Source organism: Rhinolophus ferrumequinum, chromosome 17 (assembly GCF_004115265.2).
Source record: "Rhinolophus ferrumequinum isolate MPI-CBG mRhiFer1 chromosome 17, mRhiFer1_v1.p, whole genome shotgun sequence".
Lineage (NCBI taxonomy): Eukaryota > Metazoa > Chordata > Mammalia > Chiroptera > Rhinolophidae > Rhinolophus > Rhinolophus ferrumequinum.
The window spans coordinates 43,226,897-43,252,144 of record NC_046300.1 but is presented as its reverse complement, the minus strand read 5'-3'; the positions used below and the strand labels follow the sequence as shown (position 1 = coordinate 43,252,144).

At 46.8% G+C, this 25,248-nt stretch overlaps 1 protein-coding gene across 2 annotated transcripts in view; it reads left to right on the top strand.

Annotated features, from left to right (window-relative positions):
- The window catches only part of SLC6A11 (solute carrier family 6 member 11), a 127,966-nt gene that overhangs the window by 42,171 nt on the left and 60,547 nt on the right, over positions 1–25,248 (top strand). For both annotated transcript variants that reach the window (XM_033132496.1, XM_033132495.1), the window contains exon 6: positions 16,276–16,410. In XM_033132496.1, coding sequence (XP_032988387.1) covers positions 16,276–16,410 — 135 coding nt within the window. The remainder of the gene's footprint in view (positions 1–16,275; positions 16,411–25,248) is intronic.

Here is a 25,248-nt window from a genome sequence, read left to right as displayed (position 1 = left end):
AATTGCATTTCTGGAAAATTTAGTTTACATTAAGATGAGGTAAAATAGAGGTTATATATAAAACAAAGTTAGATTCTAGGCTTCATATTTATAATCAGCTCCCCCCACCACACACACACACACACACACACACACACACGATTGTCTGGTGGAACATTTGGGAATCAAGAGAAACAGGGCAGTTTTGTTGTACGGGGACTGTCCCATGCATTGCAGGATTACCGGCTTTCTTAGTCCTTGGTTGTCAATGCTGCACCTCAGTCTTTGTGAAGACCTGAAATGGCCCCACATGTTTCCAAGTTGCCCCTTAGAGGATGGTACTGCTTTTCCGACATCCATCAATTCACATTCTGCCTAACCTTCACAACAACCCTTTGACGTAGGTGATTTCATTCCCACTTTACACATGAGGCTCGGAGAGGTTCCGTGACCTGCCTTCCCAAGGTCGCAAAGCTGGGGCTGGAACCCACTGTGTTTTCTGCTTCATGGTAACATTTATACTCTGGTAGTGTTTTATGGAACCATGTGCCTTAAGATTAATTCACCATGCATTTATTAAACACCTCCTGGGTTCCAGGCATCCTGATAAGTCCTAGAGACACAGAGGCAAATATTTAAGATGTGGTCCCTGTACAATATGTGGAGAGAGACAGAAAGAGAGAGATCATGTGGCTGAGGAAAGGCATGGAAAGAAGTTCAGGGTGGCCAGAGCAGGATACTGCTCTCGGTTTCCATGAGCGGAATCTGAGAGAGACGGGCTGGATTGGTGGTCAGGGGCCAGCTTATGAAGGGCTTGTAGGCAAGCCTAGTGGTAAGTTAGAGCAATGGAGAGGCACCAAACAGCTTCAAGTAGAGGGATGATACGACCAGGCTTTCTTTACAGAAAGGTGACTATGATTGTGGGTGGGGAGTGGGTAGCCAGGAGCCAAGGCTGGATACTATGTAGTGATGGTTCCATAGGAGACGGTGGCAGCTTTGAGACAGGGGAGAAGAGGATGGGTTTGAGAAATAAGCAGGTATGAACCAGCCCCTGTGACTGAACGTAGAGGGTGAAGAAGTCCAGGTTCCCGGCTTGAGTGATCGGTGGTGCCACTGGGTGAGAAGGGTGGGTAGGAGGAAGAGGTTTGGCTGGAACTGAGGGAGAGATGCGGGGACCCATGACATCTGTGCCTGTGGGACTGCACGTGGAGATGTTTGAGTGACAGGTGGAGATGTCTGGAGCTCAGGAGAGGGGGATGGAGAGTGGAGTCTTGAGCATGTCTGTTAGGATTTCTTTACCTGGGACTCACAAATGTTTCAGGGGGCCCCTGGACCCCTTAGAATTATATAAAAATCACTGGATCACGTGGATATGTACACTTTTCTTGGGTGAGAGTCTATTTCTACCTGATTTACGAAGGGGCCTGTGTCCCTTAAAGGATGAGAAACCTCTGATATGCCATATTTCATCCAATCTTAGTTACACCTATTAAGGTACGTAGTGCTTCCAAATGAGAACATTTACTAGAAGCGAAAATACTTGTCATTAATCTGCTGTACGTTGCCTTAACGTTATTCCTGGGTGACACGTAAAGGAACCACCCCAGACTCTTGTCACTTTTAAGGTTTTTTTTTTAATCTCTTCCAAAGGCATTGGCAGATTCTCCTGTTTATAATAGCAATCAATCTGTGTGTACTGCAGTAGCAGCATAATACAGCTTCATCTACTTCTGGGTAGCTTTCTTTCCCAAATCCACAAAGTACTTGGTCGTTTCTTTGCAAGAAAATGTGGACTCCTGATCATTTCTTCAATGATGTGTATTTGCTTTACAGTATCAACTTTTACCTCCACCTGTTTCTGCAGAAACATAGTATCATCTTTTAAAAGGACATTCTAAACATCAAATACCAGTTGATTTAAATTAACTTAAAACTATTTTAACCAACAAAGCTCATAACTCCACTGAAGTGAGAATAATAGGAACAGCTGTGACCTAGGTCCCTCCCACTCAGGGAGCAGTAACTATGTTGTGATTGCCACCTGAGGGACATCCTGATTTCAGAGATAATTAGCAAACAGTTCTCAAACCATGCATCATAGAACTGATGTCTGTTGCAGCTCTGGGAACAGGTGGGATAGCCAGGAGAGAATTACAGAGAGGGGCAGAGGGGTAAAGACAGGCCTGGGGGAGCCAAGAAGAGAGAAGCCTAAGAAGGAAGCTGAGTTCTCTGGGAATTAGAGAAACACCAGGGAGGTGAGGTCTGAGGAGAGGAGAGGGAGAGCCCATTAGAACTGGCCATACCTGCTGAGAGAGCAGCTTTGGTGCAACAAAGGGCCTACACGGCAGTGGGGCCCAACTACACTTCTCCCTTTCAAAGGCTTTATTCCTGAAGAAGGGTGAGAGAGAGAAGCTGAGATCAAAGATGACACAGTAGAGTTGACACCATTATCCAAGAAGGGGACACAGAAGGAAGCATCGATTTGGGGGAGAGAGTAGTGGTTTTGGTGTTGGGAAGGTGGAATTGTAGGTCTCGGTAGGGAATCCAGGGATTTCCTACATACACATAAGGGATTTGAAAATATGGGTCTTGAAACTCCAAGAGATGCCATTGGGCTGGTGGGAAACAGCGAAGATCCTAAAACCACAGGAGATGTAAGAAAAACCAGGAGAGTGGGTGGAGAGAGAACGGAAGTGGGGTGAGGCCAGACTTCTGAGAAGCAGCTTAGACATCTGCAGAGAGCAAGACACCCCTGCGAGAGCCGGAAGCTGGGGCTCGCTCCTCAGCTCGGTGTCCTCTGTGCCTAATCCAGTATCTGGCATGTAACAGATGCTAATCAAAGTTGGCTGATTGGTTGGTTGATTAGCAGATGGAAAGAAAGAGCCAAGAAATGAACCTGCGAAAGAGACTAAAAAAATCATGAGGAAAGGAAGTGGAAAACCAGAAGCGTCTAATGAGGGAAAGTTTTAAAGCTGGAAACTGGGGAGGACAAGCGCTAAGAAGCTATTAGATTTGACTTATTAGAGGGTCCCTGGTACCCTCTGGGATGGCTGCCAAGTGGGGAAGCGGGAGGAAGAAGGCAGATCGTCATCCACTGAGGCAAGAAGAAGAGGCAAGCATAGATTTCTTCTTTCGAGAAATGAAGCTGTTTTGGAAGGAGCGTGTTGCAGCCAGCATGGTGGCCTGGGAGGGGTCTGTGTTGACTTAGGACACCTAAGGAAGGGCCCAGAAAAGCCCCAAGTCATTGGCCTGTGGGATGGATGGGAGGCAGTGTGTCTTAGACACCGGGCGATGTTTGCAGGATCCAGGGAGGTCCTTGCATTTTTTGGCTGCAGACACACTCGCTGAACATCGGCTTTCTCCTGTCTCCACCTCCGTCGCCATGAGTGTGTTGAAGACGAGTGTAAGAGCACATGGGGTGGTGCTTGTTGCCCGAAAGCCTCCCCGCACTGGTAAATTCCTGCCCGGGATTTAATGGTGTGCCTTAATGGTGCCTTGCGTCGCCATAGCGACACCAGCCTTCTAGTCCAAGAGAGATGGATGGGGTTTAAATCATTATTAGCCAAGGTACCGAGTGTGTTTTCCAGGCAGTAAATAATAGCTCCTAATGCCAGGGTAAGCTTGGCTGTGCACTGCATTGAATATTTATGTGGCTTGGGCTTGTTTGGGGATTTGTTTTCATTTTTGTGGTCTTTACGGTGGAGTTATATAAAAATCAATAGCATTGACTCTCTAGCTAATCTTAATTCACCATGAAATAGGCTTAAACAGTAGACGTCCCCATCCAGTGATTTTCAGATATCCTGTGGACAAGGATTTAAATTGGGCTCAACCATCTTAATGAACATGGTTGCTATTTAAGTATCTTGTCACCTCAGACCCAGTCTCCCTGCCACCATGCAGAGCTTGTTTCTTTTCTTGGAGGTGAGGTTTCCAGGCTGACGTGCCCCACGTGCTCCATGTCCTGACCCTTCTAGCTCTAAGGAATTTATTTACGCAGTACGTTCTAGATCAGGACTCTCTAGAGCAACAGGGACAGCCTGGCCCCCCCTTCAAAGCCCAGCTCCAGGACTGCTATCGCCACACCTCATCACTCTTCGTGGCACTGAGCTCCGTCTGCCTCCATCCATGGCGAGGCCCATCACTATGGCTGTCTGTGTCTAGGGTTGGCTTGTGCGCCGTTGCAGGCAGGTTACTGGCTCTTTCCTCAGCATGCTCTTGCAAACCAGCGCGGGCCCTGATCCACAGTGGGTTCAATAAATGGCTGACGAATTGAATTAAACAGAAAGCTCCTTAGTCTTAGATGCAGAGGCTCAAGGGAGAACGGAGATGGTTTACACCAAAGGCCCATTGCAGACACATGGAATTATATCACCTTTTGATCTATTCGTTCTCGCTGGGTTCCTGAGGGCTGAATGTATTTGTTCATCTATTTACAGCCCATGTAAGCCTTTGTGAGAAGCAGTCAGAGCCTGCAGAAAATGAAAGAGGCCTTTACCCTCCAGTAGTTCCCAACCTAGAGGGAGAAGCAGGTGTATAAGAAGGTGGAATGGAATACGGGTCAAGTAAAAGAAGGAAGGGGAGCTGTTCACTAAGGGCTAATGTGTCAAGTCACTGGGCCTGGTGCTGTGTAGACATTTGCTCATTTAATTCTCATACTTACCATGAAAGGTGGAAACTATTATCCACATTCCATACATTTAAGAACCTGAGGCTCAAAGGGATTGAGTTATTCTGCTATATTATTATCCCCATTGTACAGAAAGTATCAAAACCTAGAAAGACAGTAACTTGCCAAAAGTCAGTCACATATATAGAAAGTGCCAGAGGCTGAATTTGAACTTGGTTTTCCTGAAGTCAAGACAGATCCCTATATTTGTGTGCTGTATTGCTGAGTGTTCTAGAGGCTGTAGAAGGAGCATTTCATCCTGCCTGAATGACCTCGTGCTGAGTCCTGGAAGGCGTGATCATTGAACTGATCTTGAAGGTTGGTAAGATGTTGGTAACTGGAGAAGAGGGAAAGGACCTACCAGGTGAAGAGTTTGACAAAAGCAAAGGCTTGCACACAGGAAAGGACAGGGTTTATTCAGGGAATACAGGAAGATGTGGAGTGAGATGAAGCTGGTTGGATTATGGGGACACTTGAATTCCCAGTGGGGCTATATGGTGGTTGAGTGCAGGCTTTGGAGTAATATGGATCTGAGCTTGAAGCCTGCCTTTTTTGATCTGTGCAACCATGGGCCAAATAGTCAATTTCTGGGCGCCTCAGTTTCTACTTCTGCAAAATGGGAATGATAATAGTTTCTGTCTTGTAGAACTGGGTAACATAAGAATAAAGCATGCAGACCCAACAATAAATGTTAGTCCCATTCTCATCAGGTATGTCCTAATCTTCCAGTTCTCCTGAACTGAGCACTTTTCCCTCTTTGTCCTCCTTCTCCCTGAGGAAGTCCTGGAATCTCAGGGTTGGAACAGGCTATGGGTGTAGATGAGCTTTATGGCCCATCCATCGGCAAGAAGAAAGATGACACCATTCCTTGGGCTCCTAAGATGTTTGGTTTCTTGCCCACCATGCTCCAGCCTCTGAAGATGTCCCATTAATCGAATCCTTCCCTCATGGCCTATGAGGGCTGGCAGTGGCGTTCTGGGATCAATAGCTAAGAAGTCTCAGCAAGTTTCCCTCCGTAAGCTGTGCCTGAGCCCCAGCAACTGCAAGCCCTTAATGGGGAGCCCCCGCCTCCTTCCTTACAGGGTTCCTGGAGCCTCACAAAGATTGGGGATGCTCACTTTCTTCCCTTGGCTTCTCCTGAAAGTCTGGCCTACCCCCCTTACAAGGCAAACTCCATCCCTGTCATGTACGTGCCTGTGTCTGTGGGACAAGGCAAGGGCCAACCTTCCCTTCAACTCAGTTTTTGAGTCCTGTCTATATACATTGGAATTTGGTTTTACCTGATTTCATCCTGGTATAATTTCTTCCATCCACCTAAGTACTGTCTGCACCCTGGCTCCTCAGCTGTTACAGCTGTTGGCTGGAGCTGGGACTCCAGAGGACTCTCGTCCACAGTGGCCACCTGGACGTATCCCTATTGCTCTCTAGCCTTCATTCCAGAGGCTGGCTGCTGCAGCTCCTCAGGATGACCATGTACACTTCTGTCCTGATATTTTTCTTATCTCTGGGTCCTGTCCACCCAGGTTTTCCCAGCCAATGAATTACCACCTCTTTACACCAGCCTTCTGCTGCCACCACATTGCCAGTGACTCCCATTGTCAGCGAGAGGGTCCCACGAGGAGTTTCAGGAGCCACTCCCTGTCCCTCTTTACAACACAGGCTGGGCTTACTCCAGCCCCTCTGTTTGCATTCTTCAATGCCCAGATATGTTGCTCTCTGCCAGCCAAAGCCACTCACTCATTGGGCTGGAGGGGTGCTGCTGTACTGACCCAGTGATGGGCAAACAAAAGCAGTCACCATCCTTCCAGTTACTATTGAACAGTATGAGTGTGTCAGGTGTTTTGCAAAGTGTTTTCTCATTCTGACAACAACCTTAGAAATAGGCGTTATCTTCATTTCACACGGGAAGAAGATGAAGGTTTAGGAAAGACTCGGAGGTGTTCTCACCCATACACACACCTGTGTACCTGAGGATGGGGTCCACACCATTGGCTACCCACCCCGTCGGGCTCCTTCTCCACGGTGACGCAGAAGGCTAACACTGTGTCTCACCAAGAAATGGGCATCTATTTGGCTGGTGTGTTCTAACTGCTCTTTGAATTTTACTGACTGGAGACTTTCTGGTGACTTCCTGCCTCTATTGTTGCCATTCCTGGTTGACTCCAGGTGTAGAAGGCTGGTCGCTCTAAAGAGTCCTCCTTCCGGGTCCTCAGTTGTCCTCAGAATCTTCTCTTCATGTCTGAGAAGAAAGGCATAGTGTGGATCATCTGGGCCAGTGCCTTCATTTAATGAAAAATGCTACAGACTTAGAACAGGAACAGGACCTACCCAAGATCACAGAGGCAAGTGGTGGTTAGGTATTTAGGTTAAATGTTGGCCTTCCTTAGCATGGAATCCTAAAAGAGCAGTAGCAGAAACCTGGTACTTTATTTCTCTCTCCCATGAGTCCAGGCATAAGCTGCCTGCTTTCAGGGACCTGGACTCCTTCTGTTCTATTGCTCTGCCTCCCCTTGGGTGTCTCCCTTGTTTCCATGATCTAAGATGGCTCACTACTGGTCTTCATTCCCGCCCGTGGGAGGACAAGAAGGGAAGGATAGGATACAGTCCTTCCCTTTAAGAACACGATCTGGAAGTTGGACATAGCACCTTCATTTGTATCTGACTGGCCAGCACACAGTCACATGACCACACTTACCTGCAAGGGAGGCCGGGAAATATTGTCTGTATTCTCGAAGGCTATGGTCCAGTTGAAGATTAGGGGTTTTGTTACTGCAGAAGAGGGGAAAACAGATCTTGGGGGAAGAGTCATGGTTTCTGTTGCTGTGATAGAATGGGGTCTAGAACCTGGTCATCCCGCCTGGCTATGCTGCTTCCCAGCTGTACTCCTGTCCCTCATGGCCTTCCTTTCTCAACCCAGCTCAGGGATGATGCCCTGAGATCTACCATGGGGCCCCTGGTGGGCCATTGTTTTAGTTCTTTTAGGCTCCACCCATGGGCTGACTTTCATAGATAACGACAAACCGCTTGTCACTTCACAAAAATCTTTGACTTTTAACTCCCCACGGAAATATTGCTGCATTGCTAACATACCATTACCTCCTTGAATAGTGAATATCTTCACTATTTTCTTGTAAAAACATGACTCCACCCACCTATTAGAATTTGTTTGCTTAAAACATATAATAAAGGTTTTCTTTCTTTATTATTTCTGTTAGAATGATCTCTGCACAACACCTCTAAAGGTGATAGAAATGGCAAAGAGGCCAGACGTGTCCATGGAGACCTCCCTTCTTCAGATTCACATTCCCCTAGCATCTTGTTCCCAGAGGTCAATAACATCTTCGTGGGGGTTATACCAGATGGTTCGGTGCTTGAATAGTGTCCTTACCTGGAAATTCAGGTTGAGCTCTCTCAAAAACCAAAGCAGGGAAAAATCAGTTGGTACTCAGAAGAATGATGCTTTAAGGATTAGATGTTCGGTACCCCACTTTCCAAGTACTTGGGATGGGTAGATGTACTCCAGACACAGAGGCAAGACTGGCTGGAAGGAAAATAGGGGAGGGCTGGGCTAACAGTGTTTCCGAGATTGCGGTTAGTGGGTAATGATGAGTTGCTGCCAAAAGTCAGGCAAGCTGAACCCTTGAGGTCAGGGACAGACAGAGGAGAAAACAGGGATTGAAAACAGGAAGGCAGTATCTGGCCAGGTGTGCAGCAGAAAGCACAGCATGTGTGGTGGAGAGAGCAGAATTTGGATCACTTACAGCTCTGTGACCTGGAGCAAGCCTTTTCAATCTCGAATCCGCATTTTTTGTTTTTTGTTTTTTTCCTTCAAAAATGGGATAGAACTATTCAATAGTTGGAGATACAATATGACACATCTCTGGTACCCATTAGGTGTTAGCAACAGGGTCCTCCAAGGCTCTAGGTAGCTGGCTCACAGAAGGCTCAGCCCAAATCATTGGCAGGACCATGGATAGCTCCAAGGACTCCTGGTCTCTCTCTTTAAACCAGCTTTGTTGAGGGGTAATTGATGTACAAAAACCAAACAAACCTGTACATACTTAATGCATGCAATTTAATGAGTTTGAATATATGCATATACCCCTGAAACCATCACCACAATCCAGGTGAAAAAAACATTCATCACTTCCAAAATTTCCTTCATGCCCTCCCCAACTTTTTTTTTTTACGGTAAGAACACTTAATGTGTTATCTACCCTCGTAACAAATCTTTTAAATTTATTATTAACTTATAGTGGACATACAATGTTATATTAGTTTCAGACTTATGACATAGTAATTAGACATTTATATACTTTACAACGTGATCACTGCTGTAAGTCTGTTCATAGTCATTACAATATTATTGACTGTATTCCCAATGCTGTACATTATATCCACATGACTTATTTTCTCACTGGCAGTCACATATGGAAGCAACTTAGGTGTCCATAGATACATGAATTAATACAGAATATGTGAGATACAAGGTGTGACAATTAAGTTCACGAACTCATCCTAGAAAAAGTGCTACATACCTCATTGCTGAATATCACTATAGTCACCTTCAAAGTACTCCCTTTGGGAAGCTATGCACCAACGCCAGCACCTAGTCCACCCTTCAAAGCAATTTTGGAACTCCTTTACTGGAATGGCCATCAGAGCTGTCGTCGTATTACCCTTAATGTCCTGAATGCCATCAAAATGTCTTCCTTTCAATATTTCCTTGATCTTTGGGTAAAGAAGTAAGTCATTGGGGGTTAGATCAGGTGAGGAGGGAGGGTATTCCAATACAGTTATTTGTTTACTGGCTAAAAACTCCCTCACAGATAGTGCCATGTGAGCGGGTGCATTATCATGATGCAAGAGCTATGAATTGTTGTTGAAAAGTTCAGGTCGTCTAACTTTTTCATGCAGCCTTTTCAGCACTTCCAAATAGTAAACTTGGTTAACTGTCCAGTTGGTACAAACTCATAATTAATAATCCCTCTGATATCCAAAAATTAGCAATATCATTGCAACAAGTTCACAAACTTAATTGTCCGACCTCATACACACACACACACACACTGGAATATTACTCAGCCATGAAAAGAATGAAATCTTGCCATTTACGACGACATGGCTGGACCTAGAGAATATTATACGAAGTGAACTAAGTCCAATAAAGAAAGACAAGTACTGTATAATTTCACTTATATGTGGAATCTAAAAACGAAACAAAACAGATACAAACTCATAGATATGGAGAACAAATTGATGGTTCCCAGATGGAATGGGGAAGAGGCATGGGAGCAAAACGTAAAGTGGATTAAGAAGTCCTGGTCTTTTGAGGAGGGTTGCAGTTGACAATGGGCTAAACCCCGTGGTTGCTGGGAAGGACCTCAGGAATCCATCTAGTCTTTCCCGCAAATATGAGGGATGTTCTTCCTACTGGGGGTCCACAGGATGATCCTGTAAACCCGGATTTTAAAACATCCAATCACATAATGAAGCAGCATTCTCTTTTCGCGTCTCTTATGGTGAAAGACACAGGAAGGTGCCACCGCTGACTGTTTAACGCCTCTCTGACACTTGCTACTCTTGCTGTTGAACAAAGAGAAAACACCATGAAGACTAAGAGCCTTTGGCTAGAATTTAATCACATTTTACTTGTATTGCATTTATTTTTTCATGTTCCCTCTATTTATGGTAAGAAATAATGGTTCTCTGTTCATTGTGTTAATTGAGTTTTCTTATTACATATATTTAATGTAAGAGAGGTTGTTGAATTTTTAGAAAATATTAAGTAAATAATACAAAGGCGATTTATGTATATGCACCCCACAAAAAAAGGGGGTACAAGAGGGATTGAAGTTTGGATGAGTTTTCTCCTGCCTCTTCGTAAATGGTCAAATGCCAGTCCAGAGAGGGTACAGAACTTGCCCAAACTATCCTGCTCATTGGATTTTCTGCCCCTGTGGTCCTGGGTTCTTGCCCCCACACCACCCTGCTTTCCTGATGCCTGTGGAGCAGTACTCTTCTTCCCAGTTGACCTCATTGTCTTGGAAAACTTAGGGAGGGGCAGCCCCTTCAAAACTTGTGTGGTATTCCCAAGGATCATACAATCTCCCTTCTAAGAAATAAATAGCTGTATCCTGGAAGTAAGGAGAAAACACCCCACAATTCCTGTATTGGAATGCAAATGAGCAATTAGAGTCAATTAAAACAGGATACAGTATAATTACCACCCATTGTGCTAACCTTTATATTCAGAAGGACTTGACCTGCTAAAAGGAAATTAAACAATAGTAAAAAAGAAACAAAAAACTCTTTCCTAACAAAGGGGCATGCTTTGGGCAGGAGTCTCATTTCGGGAGCCTGAGCGGTCTGACAGATTAGACCACCCACCGGGGTCTGAGCCACCACTGGCCGCGACCGTCAGCAGCAAGCCTTGATGGTACCTTGTCAGTGACCTTAGGGGCCCATCACCAAACACTGTAATTTAGCATAAGGCCTAAGCCCTGCTGGGCTCTTCCAGACAAATCCTGGGACCTCAGACCTTTTGAATGGGACACTGAACTTTGCTGGGAAGCACCTTACAGCTGAATTTCCTTGCCCTCCATATCTGAACTCATCTTAATTTAAAACCAAATCTCTTGTAATTTCCTTTAAACACGCCTCTTAAAATATGATTTCAATTTTCTGAGTCCCATTCTATGTGGATCCAGCATTTATTATGGATGAAGCACAAAGTGGTCTTCTGAAGACCTGCATTCTAACCTCAGGGTTCCAGATCTCAGCCTGCTTATTTGTTTATCCTTCCAACAAATACTTACTGAGCACGTTCTATATACCATTTACTGTCCTGGATACAGCGGGCAAAGTAAAAGACAAAAGTCTCTTTCCTTGTGGGACTTATATGTTCAAAATCTTAAACTTAGAAGGCAGTAAAACAACAGCTGATGGAAAACAGCTCTAGTGCTGAGAGGATGCTGGAATGACGAGGGGTGAATGTGGGAAAGGGGTCCGGGAGGACGTGGCACTTAAGTCTCTCAACAGCATTTGGGCAGATGGCACGGTTTACAGGTTAAGAGGGTGAGACTGAGAGACACTGCTGATTGACGACTCTGGGCCTTGGCCACCTGATGTCGAAAGCAGGTAGGACAGTGATGTCACAACTGGAAGCCGGGGTCCCTGACTTGGAGAAGTCCTCAGCCCTGTGAGGATTAACACCGTGGGTGGCCCAGGAGCTGGGGCTGGTGACTCTGGACAAAGGGAAGCATGAAAAGGCAAGAGGGCCTGAGGAGCCTGGCATGCTCCCCAACGCGCGAAAGCTGGCACAGTGGAGAACAGAGTGGGTGGGAAAGGGTTGAGACTGGGGAAGCCACACAGCACGTCAGGGCAGAGCCAGGATTGGAACCTAAGGTCACCTGGCTCAAAGCCCAACCCTTTGCACTATATCCCACACCCCTGAATGTGGGGCTTGGGGGGAAGACTCAGAGGAGCAGGAGGACACATGCCAGGTTTGTGTGTTTGAGACCTGGGCTGCAGTGTGGAGAGTGTGGGGCTGTCACATGATTGGGAAGAAAAGTGACGAAGGGCCCTGATGATGGGGATGAGAGGGGGTAGAGATCAAGTAGGCAGGACTTGAAACCACTCAGGAAGAAGCTGAGCAAAGAGATGAGGCTGACTCCAGCTTGAGCACCTGGAGGACCCCCTGGAGGCTCCTAGACATCCCAAAGGACGAAATTCTGTGCCCTTTTCCACACCCTTGGCTGCCTCCACATCTTCCTCACCGGACTCAGCCTCTCCCATTCCTACTTATTTTGAGGGCCCAGCTCCAATCCCATTGTCAGCCAGAGGCTGAATCCCTTCACAAAGACTCTTCCAGCCTGTCTCTCTGGCCTCCTTTTCTGGGTTCACCCTCCTTCCGTGGGTGTCATGCATCACACATTCAGTTGTTCTTTCGTTGAGCACAACACCTGGGTCTAATATTCTGAGGACAGGGAAAAAGGACCCGCAGGAAACTGTGAATGAATAAGTGAAAAGTGGATGAGATCAGGGGTAGCCAATTTATGGGGGCTTCACAACTGGTTTTGGCGGCTGCCTGTGTGAAGGGTTGTGAGGCTGCATCCAGGCGTATCGGCAAAGAGTGTTGTGATCAATTAGCGATGTCTGCTGTGAACACAGGAGGGGTGTGGCAGCATGCATGCAGTTTATGTACAATCTCTAGGACAAGATCTGTATTGTTTGGACAGTCTGCAGCGGTTCTCAGGAAAAACCAAAGATTGTGTCCAAGTGTCTGGTATGGCTGAGGGTAGAAACAAGTTAGAAGAGGCTTTTAGGAGAGCTGGGACCAGTGACAGATACAGGCTATGCTCAGCATTGCATTTTGAACCTTCATACCCCTCTCTACTTGTGTGCTTTGTATCGTGGTGCCCCTAAACCTTTTGTATCCTGACTGGAGGCTCTCAAACCTCAGCTTGCAAAGGAATTTTTCTAGCTACCGCCTGCCAGCCAGTGGTTCCATTTTGGCAGCCTAACTCATCGTCTGCACTGTGGTCTTTGGGTAATTCACCTGCATATTTTATTTCCCTTACGGTTTTATAGAAGGAGTGTGAAAATCAAGCTGTGGGTACCAGTGGAAGGAGTGTAATACCCCTAAATGTAATGTAGAAGCACAGCCTCCATTTAGAACTCTAAACAATGGAACTGCTTCAAAATCATCGGCAGCCATTTAATAAATTAGGCCACTGTGGTCACTGAGAAACACTCTGCTCTATATGTTGCCAGGGGCACGGTGAGGGTGCATTTGGCCAGGTTATACGTGACCCCTTAATGACACCCCAGTGGCTTAGTCCACTCAAAACAGACTGGGGCAGAGCATGACCGATGAGTTTAGTCACATCCAAGTGGTCCCACAGATGAAAGACAAATGTCTATGATTTTCATTTGTTCTTAGGTCCTACATGGTATAGTTCTTTTCCATAAGTTTTGTGAGCATTGGGGGTTAAGATAATTGAACTCCAGCGTTATTAACCAGGTCCTGGGCATTCTGCATAATTAATCTTCTGCCATACAACAGAGACAAAAGTGGAATTTATTCAATGAAAGCAATCAATTTTTAGCCTGACTTTTCATAGACTTAAACTGGTTGACCAGAGGGATTCATTTTGAAGGAAGAGAATTAAGGATTTACATGAAATACTAAAGATCTATGATAGACTGTGCTTACAAAGCTAAGGGAAACAGTGATTTTATAGCCCTGTTAGTTCTCTCGGCAGGTACCATCAACCCTGTTGACTGCTGGCCTCTAATTTACTATTATTAATATCAACTGTTGGCCTCCTTATTATATATTTGACTTGTGTTCACCTTTTCTGGATTATGTTATACCAGGGTGCCAAAAAAAATGTATACACGACTTGTATTCATCTCTTGTTATCGGTATATATTGAGTATTACAATTTTATTACAGTTTTTTCCTTTCCTAAAATATGTATACATTTTTTTGGCACCCTCTTACATGTTAGTGAGAGACTGTTTATACTGACTTCTGACGTGTTGATGGAGCAGATGGTTGATTTGGAAACAGGGATGCTGAATTGGTGGGGCGGGGCTGTGAGTGGGCTGAGGACTGTGCCATCACTGTAGGTTAGGGACAGTGTCTGGAGGAAGCCATCCAGCCGTCCAGCCTGGGTCAGCCGGACCCCTTGACACTAGCCCCTGCTCGTTCTTACTTCTTATTTTTGAGGGCTGGGTTCAAATTGCTGTTTTGTCACTTATCAACCAAATGATGTATGTTTGTATTTGTATAAAGTGCAGCCTCTTAGTTTTTGTACAGTTAGTAGTTTCCATGCAAAGAAATAATGGTGGGTTGTTTTGTAATCTTTCTGTCCCTTCTATCCCTCCGGTGTGTATCTTAACCATTCTTCAATGAAATAATAGGGCATTTAAGCCAAAGATTGTTATGTGCAATACTTGAGTGTTTCTATTTTGCTTTTTCTGGGGTGTTAATTTATATGAAAATAAAGTGAATAGCAAAAGAAAAAAATGCAAGAGGAAATGCTGTATAAATATAGCCATTTCTTTTATTATATATAAAGTGCCTGGCATGTAGTGGGATTTTATTTGTTCTCGTCTTCCTTCTGTCCCAATTTCCCATGTCCTGAATTCTTTCTCATCCTTTACAGGCCAACACCTGGACCACCTCTTTGGAGAAGCCCTCCCTGACTTCCCCTCTGTTTAGCTATTCTCTTCGCTGTCCTCTACCATCCTTCCCACTCCCCTGATTACATAATGCATTACCTGTCTGTCTTTCTGTCAGTGGGGAAACCTCTTGAAGTCCATCCTGTGGCTCATTCTTATTTGTACGTCCCAGGGTCCAGTTCAGTGCTTGGTACATAGGAGTGTGTTTCTGGTGTGTGCGTGAGTAGGTGGACGAGTGAGTAAATGCATAAATGAATGAATGGCGTGAAGAGCTGTACCACTGGTAAAAGGAAGTCTAGGCTGGAAAGGGGTAAGAGGCTACCATAGCGTTGGAGGAATTAAGATTGTAGGTCTTAGAGCACAGGGTTTTTTTAATCTGGGGAATTGGAATCTCTGAACCATCCAAAAACTTGTACACATATCCGTGTCTGTGCACTCTCGGGGGGAGGAGAAGAAGGGCCATAGCTGTCATCAGAGTCTCGGAAGTGTCCGTGGCCCCCACATGTTGGCAAGTTGCTGATCTAAACAAATACAACAGGCAGGCCCCACCGAGAGGAAGGCACCAAGTGACTGGAGGAGAGATTGTCACAACAAAGGAGAACAAAATCGGAACTGCAAGGGACACTGCGTCCTGCAGGGCTCAGGATGGGGTCATGGCCCGCAGGATGGGGACTCCAGTGGTCTGTGGAGATACGTCCTTGGCCTTCTAAGCACCTGTTTGTGAGGAAGCTCAGGGAAAATTTTGTTTCTTTCACTGTCTTTATTCTTCCTCTTAATCCATGGGCGAAAGAGGCCTGTCAGGTTTACTAGCTCCAGTTACCTGCCTCCAAGCAGACCAAACTGAAATGATTCCAGGCAAAACACCGGGGCTCTCCTGCCCCACACAGCTCCCTCTTCCCTTTTCTATCCTGTCCCCTCTTATCCTTGGCTATGAAAACTTGATTTTCATTAAAAGCAGTGTTTTTCAAAAATGCGGATCTTGGCCAGTTGGTGAATTATGACACAAATCTTAGAGGGTCATGACAAGCTTTTTTTTTTTTTTTAATGAAATAGAGTGTGATATATAAATGAAATGGAATGTGATAGAACATACTGAGTGTATCACACATGTAAGCGTGACTGATTTTGTGAAACGTCCGGTTTCAGCTCAGTATGTACCAGGTTGTGGTATGTATATTACTCCCTGTGGGTTTTGGTCCAATATGTTTGAAAATCAGTGATATCAAGCACCATTGTAGGCACTCAACATATTCACTGAAAGATCCAGCCCTTAAGGAGGTGGTGGCGAGAGAGGAGACAGGAGCCTAATCTGTGTTCGGGGTTCACCTCTCCTGGCTGCTCTGGGAAGCCCTTTGCTCAGTGAGACACAGGCGTCTGCCATGTTGCCCACCTCTGTGCCCCCTTCTTCATCCTTGTCTCTCTCTTCTCCTGGGCAGGTTGTATACGTCACCGCGACCTTCCCCTATGTCATGCTTCTGATCCTCCTGATCCGAGGGGTCACGCTGCCTGGGGCGTCCGAAGGCGTCAAGTTCTACCTGTACCCTGACCTCTCCCGGCTCTCGGACCCACAGGTAAGAGTCGTCTGCTCAATGCACAGTTGCGCGCCACCACTGGGAAGCCTTCTGCCTGCCCCTAATGCCGGCCACAGAGGCTGGCTGGTTGGTGGAGCAATTGGAAGCCCGTAGACCCCTTCTCAGAATCATAATTTCCAATGCACAAATTAAATACTAGTAAATCAGATATATTGAAATACAATCACCAAAACATTAAGAAAGACGTTTGTGGCATCGTAATAATACATGTGCTTCTTTGTCAGTACATTAGGTAGCAACATCTGGCGGTAGGTCCAATAATTTCCATGATTTCAAAGCACCAATGAGAATAAATGGTATTTGGAGATATTTATACCATGGTAAGAAAATATCTGGGCTTTCTATTGCTTACAGGACTGTGTTGCCTGCCGTCATACTTGAAGGAAATGCTATATTTTGGTTAAAGGTTATTGAAAATAAAACATGCTGTCCCCCCCACCCAAGATCACAGATCTTGCCAGCCGTGCATCTCAGTGACAGAAACTGCGTCTTTGTTGGTGATTGATTTTCTTTGTGGGGTAACTCACAGGAAGATATAATTGGTGAAAACTGACTGGCCTATTAGTTGTCTTTGGTAAGGCATTGGCTATTCCGAATAGCAGGTAGTGAATATTTATTATGTAAGCTTCTCGAAGTGGGAACATGGTGCTGAGCCTGGGGTGTGTTAGACAAGAGATGAAAACAGAGCATCTTACAGCGCAGGCGTTCTCAACCTCTACTACTTGTTAGAAGCTCCTACGACGCTTTAGAAAATCCCAATCTTCAGAGCACAACCTAGACCAATTAAATTATACTTTCTCGGGCTGGGTCTGAGGTATCAGTATCTTTCAGAGGTCCCCACATAATTCCAACGTGTGAAGTAACATGCTCAAAGATATTTGAATGGGTGTGGAGGCACCCATTTTTCTATTAAAACAAACACAGACGGATCATGCAGTAGAATGTGGAATCTGCATTCGGTAGAACACGGGGCTTGCAAGAAATCTCAAGTCTGCAGTCTGAGGCTTCGGGCCACGCCCTGTTAGGAGCAATTGGGTGGAAACGTTCGTGGAGTGCTACGTAGTGCCACTGAGATGTACCTGATGTCACCGCACTGAGTACGGGGTGGAGTGGCCACGTGGGCTCATTTCTGTTTCGGTTTGCCGTGCCGTGAGGGGCCCCGGGCACGGGGCACCACCAGCATCCTGAATTGCAGGCAGAATCCCTAGGAAGAAGCAAATTAGCTCCTGACTGTTGGCCTTGCCTAATGGCACAGGCTCTGTTGGAAAAGCAGTTTTGGAAAACATATTTCCAAAAATCACTGGTCTGTGTATCTTTGTTAGATATACAAATTCTGCGTTAATCCGGGACAGAGTTCCTGTTCTTTCCTCTGCTCACAGCCTTCTTTATCCCGGTCCCTAAGGTCAGTCAGTCCCAAGTAGCACCCATTTCCCACACCTGGCTGAGCATCAGTACACTGGGAACATATTAAAATGCGGACTCCAGGCCCCACCCCTGGAGATTCAGTTTCAGGGCTCTGAGATGGCACCTGGGCCTCATTTCTATTAAGAAGCTTCCGAGGGGATTCTGATGATCAGAAAAGTTTGGGAAAACCTGTTCAACACCTTTGACCTTGGAGCCTGTACACACGTGCACGTAAAAACACACCACCCACACCCAGAACGAAGGTGAAGCCAGGAGTTCACCATTCAGATCGTCTGCCCGAATCATCCTGCTTTCCTACCATCTCCTTCCTTTTGGGCCTTAGCTCCCAGGCCAGTTCTTATCTGTAAGGCTGTCCTATGGAGATACCACCCGTGTTATATCCAACACACACACACACACACACACACGCACGCACACGCACACATTCGGTGACCAGAAGGACTCACAGGACTCAGAAGCAGTTACACTCTTGGATGTGGTTTATTTCCATCATCAGAACAACACACTTCATGCAGAGCCTAGAAGAATTCACCACAGGCTTCCTATATTCTCCTGCCGGGAGGGGCTGCATGGGACTTGCTCCTTCCAGCATCAAAATGCAGCAGCATGTGGGTAGCATTTCCCCACACCAGAGCCTGCTTGCGACTCAGAGTCCAGTTTTTTAATAGGGGTGTTTTCCTAAGTGCATAGGTACTGTGTTTCCCCAAAAATAAGACCGGGTCTTATATTAAGTTTTGCTCCTAAAGATGCATTAGGGCTTATGTTCAAGGGATGTCATCCTGAAAAATCATGCTAAGGCTTATTTTCCGGTTAGGCCTTATTTTCGGGGAAACATGGTGCTTTCTACCTGCGTGATCAATCAGAATTCCAGACTCGAAGAAGGAAAGCAGGTATTCACCATAAATCACATTGCTGTACAAACAATCCAGGCAGGCTGGTACAGCAAAACTCAGGGCCCCAGGCAAACAAAGCAACCGAATCATTTTGTTGTACCTTAGGGAGCATCTTAGCCAACTTCCCAAAGACCAGTCAAGAGACGACCCTGCAAGCAGGCCTTCCTGGAGAGCGACAACAGCCTGCTATGGTTACTCTTTCCTGCACACCTGCAAAACCTGACATATTTGCTATATGGCCTTTCCTAGAAAGAGTTTGCTGACCCCTGAGCTGGACAACTCTCAGACACCTGAGAGGGGATAGTAGCTGGGCTTTGACCCCCACTCCGTCCGTATTGCTCTCTGCATCAGCTGCCACCGGCCTGGTCCAAGCCACCACCATCTCCCATTTGAAAACTATAACAGTGTCCTAACTGGTCTTCCAGAAATGGCTCTTGAGCCCTCTAGGCCACTCCCCACCAAGCCGCAAAGTGAGTTTTTTTTAAATATAAAATCTGATGAGCACTTCTTTGCTGAAATCCCTTCTGGGATTTCCTGTGGTCTTTGGAATAAGATCCAAATGGTGAGGCCTCCCAGGTCCTTCAGGAGCTGCCTTCTTGCTACAGCATCCCTCACTGTCCCCCTCTTTCGGTTCCTTCCAGATATTAGCCTCCTTTCTTCCTCAGGATCTTCGCACATGCTGTTTGCCTGCTGGGCATACTCCTTTTCACTTCCTCAGACCTTCCCTCTCTACCTTGTCTGACTAACATGCACTTACTCTTTAGGACTCAGTTTAAACATCACTCTGTCAGGCAAATCTTTCCCAATTGCCAAACATGCACCCACTCCCCGGGAGTCTGTACTTATTTTCCAAAGCACTTATCATGTTCCAGTGAAATATTTATATAATTGTATACATATGTATTATGTGTATAACTTGTTTGTTTCATGTGCGTTCATTTGCTCTGCAGGTATTTTCTGAGTACCTGCTCTGTGTTAGTTAGCATAGGTATTGGGCGTATAGCACTAGTCAGTCAGCAAAACAGTGATCCCTGTCCCATGGGGTTTATATTTTAGTTGGGGAAGAAGACAGTAAACAAAATTTAATAGTAAAGCATGCAGTCCATTAGATGGTGACCCAGACCATGTAGACAAAGTGTGGCAGCAAAGAAAGAGTGCTGGCGGGAGAGGACTGCAATTTCCAACAGGATGGCCAGGGAGGCCTCCCTGAGAAGGCAGCTCAGAAGCAGGGTCTGTATCTGCTTTGCCCACCACTGTGTCCCAATTCCCTGGCTAGTTTAGTGTCTGGTGCACAGTAGGTGCTCAATAAATGTTTGCTGAATGAATATAAGAACCAGAGCTATTTTGATTTTAGAGGAAAGGTTCTGTTCCTAAGAAAGGTTCTGTTGCCTTAGCAAAATGTCTGCAAACCTCTAACTCACCAGATCTGTGAACTGTACTAATTTTTGATTCTCTATCAGTGATGGCCAGAAAATGTGTGTATATGAGGTCAGACAATTAAGTTCACGAACTCATCCTAGAAAAAGTGCTACACTTCATTGCTAAATATCACTATGGTCACCTTCGAAGTACTCCCCTTGGGAAGCTATGCACCGATGTCAGCGCCTAGTCCACCCTTCAAAACAGGTTTGGAACTCTTATTCTGTAATGGCCATCAGAGCTGTCATCGTATTACCCTTGATGTCCTGAATGTCATCAAAATGTCTTCCTTTCAATATTTCCTTTATCTTTCTGTAAAGAAAAAAGTCATTAGGGGCCAGATCAGGTGTGTAGGGAGGGTGTTCCAATACAGTTATTTGTTTACTGGCTAAAAACTCTCTCACAGACAGTGCCGTGTGAGCGGGTGCATTGTCGTGATGCAAGAGCCATGAATTTTTGGCGAAAAGTTCAGGTTATCTAACTTTTTCACGCAGCTTTTTCAGCACTTCCAAATAGTAAACTTGGTTAACTGTTTGTCCAGTTGGTACAAATGCATAATGAATAATACCTCTGATATCAAAAAAGGTTAGCAACAGCATTGCAACAAGTTCATGAACTTAATTGTCCGACCTCATATGTGTGTTTGTCTGTGTTTCTGTGTATGTTTCTTTTGTATATGTGTGTATCTCCAAAAGCAACAGTGATAGCTGATTGTCTGGGGCAGAGATACAGATAGTGACTCCAAAGGGAAAGGAAAATAAGGCTCCATGTAGCAGATGTTGTTTGGAAGGCGCAGTGTGTTCTAGGAAGGGCCCAGCATGGCTGGAAAGGGAGGTGCGAGCAGCTTTGAACCTGCTCTCAATCTGCTCCGAGGGCTGAAAAGCTGGTGGCGGGGTGTACAGCCATGTGGAGTCCAAAGAGAGGTCTTGACGGCTCCTCAAACTTTGGTGGCTGGCGCGTCACACAAGGTTTGTCTCAGGGTACCGAGGGAAGGCAGCCTGTGAACAGGTCAGTAGTATCACAGGACCCCAGCTAGAATATCCACTTGACAGACAGACAGATCCAGGTCAGAGAGGCTGACTTACTTGCTTGTGGCCACACAGCAACTTAGCAACCCAGTTAGACTTTAGGGTTCCTGGTCTCTGGATGGGAGAATTCCTAACTGAAGGGAAGTAAAGTCTTAAGAAACCACCCAGTTCCAACTGTTCCCATTTGTGCATACCCCACACCATGAGAAGCAGGAGGACAGAGGTTTCAATTCCTGCTCTCCCATTACTGGTGGTGTGGCCGCAAGCAAGCTCCTCACCTCTGTGGGGCCGAGTCCCTGCTTCTAGAGAATGAGGCTCACAGCTTGTACTTGCCTGCCCCCTTAGGTGGCTGTGAAAGTATGAGGACCCAGCTGACAGAGGAATTTCTTTTTCCTTTTATGGTTATATATTTATTTTAATGTGCGTTAGGGAAAAACCCAGGACGTTAACCATGTCAAAAACATGTCTTCATAATTATTATTGTTTGGGGTGCAGCCAAGGGCTGGAGAAAAATCCTGGGTGTTAGGACTTCTGATAGCCATGTGCTCCCCCTCGAGACAACTGAGGCACGGCTCTCAAAGTTAGAGAAAGTAGGTCAGGAGAGCTGCCGGCTAGAAATATTTTATCAGGAGGTCGGTAAAAGGCTTGGTCTTGTGTCTCTTACTAGTGTTCTCCTTTTAGCAAGTCCACATTTTCTTTTTCTGAGTGATCATCCTGACTTAGTTTCCCGTTTGCACGTAAATTGCACTAGGGAGGAGTGTCCCCAGGAAGTTTCACCAGGCTTGGTGGTGTGGCTGGTCTGGGAGTGTGAACACCCTACTTCCTTGGGGCTGACTTGAAAATTGCAGTGTTCAGGCCTCCCTTGGCTACGAGGGACTAAAGAGTTGACTCTGGAGCCACCTGGCGTGGAGAGATGGAAAGGAGTGATGACTGGGGAAGGGGAGCCCCAGGAGGTCAGAGGGCTGGTCAGAAGGGGAACTCCAGATTTCTGGCCACTGAACCCCATCAGTCCCCTGGGCTGCACCATCCTGTCCCTGCGGGTGAGGGTGGTCTTAGGTGAACTGAGGGCCAGCAGGGGGTGAAATGAGCATTCCTTGGGAGTCCTCCCTAGTCTGCAAACTCCATGAGGACAGGGGTCCCATAGTCCTGTGTGCCATTCATCTGCTGCCAGAGCCCAGCAAAGCTGTTCCTTAGTTTATTCCACAAATGCCTATTTCATGGGTATGTATGCCAGGCACACAGTGTGCAGCGTGAATAAGACTCCCCCTTTTCCCCCAGGAGCCCATAGTCTGGTATAGGAGGGCAGAGTCTCACCTCTCCTCACCTGAATTTCTTTCCCTTTAAGAAGAGGGAAGTGGAGTTGGGCGAGATCAGAGCTTCTCATCCTTTCTTTTGTTCTTTTGAGAAGAACGTAGCAATTTGTTATTGGTAATGGTCCTTGTGCCAAAATCTGTCAAGGACTCAAGCCTTTTATACATTCCAGCTGATATAAAGTGCCTGCATTCATGCCATCACTTTCTCTTGCCGTCTCAGGGGCTTACTTGGCAGGAGGCCTTGGGGAGGGCTGATCGCTGATGCAGCAGGCTTGAGACAGAACCCCTAATTGCCTTGTCTCTCCTGCAGCCTGAAGGGGCAGCCCTGCCCCTGAGACTCCAGTGATGGCTGCGTGGGTTGCAGGTTACCATCAGACCTTTACTCCTCTGCAAACGTGTTTGGGTTTCGTGAAGTCTGGGACCTGGGGCCTGTGCAGGTCAGCAGGGGGAGGAAAGACAACGGCCCACAAGAGGAAGAGAGTCCCGGGCTGCCTTCCTGCCTTAGGATACGCCCCCCCCCACCCCCATCCCAACCAGAATGATGAGTAGCTCCAGCAGCCTGGAGGCCTCTCCATCATCTCCATGCCAGTGCGGCTCCAACTCCCCTTCCCTTTTGCTTACAGGGGCTCAGACACACACATTTGCTGGTCATTTACATTTCTAAAGGGACACGGGGTGCCTGACTGGTGCAAACCGCCTGGGGCCTTCGACAAGGAGACATTCCCTTCGAGAGGCCCTCCTGCCCCTCTGGGCTTGTGTGGCAGGGATTCCGCATGAAGGCTGGATTGAGTCAGAGGGTGGGTGCACTCCTAGTGGCCCCCTCCTCCTGTCTCCCTAGCCAGTGAGGCCCCAGAACTCCAGAAAGCCTGTGAAGCGAGCTCAGCTGTGCGGGGCCTGAGAGCTGAGGAGAGTGTCTTCCTCGTGGTAAATCCGTATATAACCGTGAGGTCCCTAGAGAGAGAGCCAGGAAAGCTGTGTTACGGTCTGAAGGGCCGCACACCCTCTTGCTGTAGTCTCTGTGCGGGCTTCCTGACCACGTTGTTTACAGTCACACCCCCTTCCACCCACCTGCGCACCCTGTCCAACTTCCTGGCCTTGGTTTTCTCCTTGACACCTGCCAACCTCTCAGACACTGCCCATTTTCTATCAGGCCTTCCACTCACTAGAATGTAAGCTTCATGAGGGCGGAGAATCGATCTGTTACGTTCACTGTGAGATCTCCAGTCCCTGGAACTGGGCCTGCCAACAGTGAGAGTTCAGGGAATATTTTTTGAATGAAGGACAATTTTCGTCAGCGCTGGTGTGACTTTACATTATGGTGACGTAGCATATACTGTGGTTGTCAGGTTGCTCTCTAGAGAGAGGGGGCTTGGGGAGCTGTGGAATCTGGTGTTGAGAGAAGGAAATTTGAGTCACTCTCTGCCACGAGCAGCCGGGTGGCCTTCAGCCTGTCCCTTTATCTCTCTGGGCTCCAGGCTCTCACCTGGCCATGGCGGTAAGAATACCTACCGCACACGGCAGCTATGAAGCAAGTGTGCGCGTGAACGTGAAAGCTCTTCTAGTCCTCATTTTTGGTGCCCAGCCCAGGGCCTGGCACACAGCGAGGGCTCCAGGAACACCAGTGGTGTTCCTCATATTGCCTCCATGTCACTGGCGCTGGGCAGGACAAGTCAGGGCCCCACAGCCCAAGGGGGAGGCTTTGAACTCGGAACCGAGGGCCTTTATTGTGGATCCAGTAAATTAAGTTTCTCATCAAGAACTTGAAGCGACACAGCAGCTTGCCTTCTTTGTCCCCTGGCAATTTGCATTCCGTGGTCTGTTACAACTTTCTAAACATCTATTTGTCTTCACTTCAGCCCTGTGTTCTCTCTGAAGCGTGAAGTGCTTCCACTCGATTTTTTTTTTTTCCTCTCAAATTTTTATTTTCTATCTTTTCAGTCTTTGGAGCATGGAGGGGGGCTCCTGCAGGAAATCACATTTTTCCCTGCCCCAGATTCCCGCCACTCTCACTCGTCATTGTCTTTCAAGTGTGTGTTTTCAGGGCAAGAACAGAAAGACCTGTCACGGCTCCAGATTGCAGGGTCCGCTTTCCCAGGGCATGCACACGTTCCCCAAGTCGGCCTCCTCTATGGGGGGAACTGGAGCCACCACTAAGAGGTCCAGATCCTGGGGGTGGGGTAGAAGGATGCCCAAGCAGTGAGAGCACTTCAGAACACCAAATCTCCCCAGCCTCCCCACCTCACAGGAGAACAAACCGGGAAAAACAAGACCCTGGTTTAAAGCCCTACCTGAGGAACCTCGTGGATGTGACTATGGAATTGCTGCCACCTGGTGGCAGTGTACTCTGATTCCAGGCACATACCCAGGGAAACATGGGCCTATTGGCTTTGGACTTCCAAAGTAAAAATTTACAAAATTACATCGACTTAGAAATATTGGATATGTTTCTGAAAATATTGCAAACCTCACTGACATGGGGACTGCCCCTGTGGGACTGAAAACCCCCCACGGTTTCCTTTTGGCATATTTGATTCTGAGTGAGGGTCACCGCTCCACCAACATTGCTTTGTTTTCCACTCAGTACCAGGCAGTGGGAGTGCAGAATCAGCTCACACATGGTCCTTATCTTCAAGGAGATGACAGCCTCTTGGGAGAGACACGTAATTAAGTCAGTAACAACAGTGGTGAAGGGTGGTGCTGGGGTAGGAATTCACCTGACACAGGTCGGCTCCTTCCGGT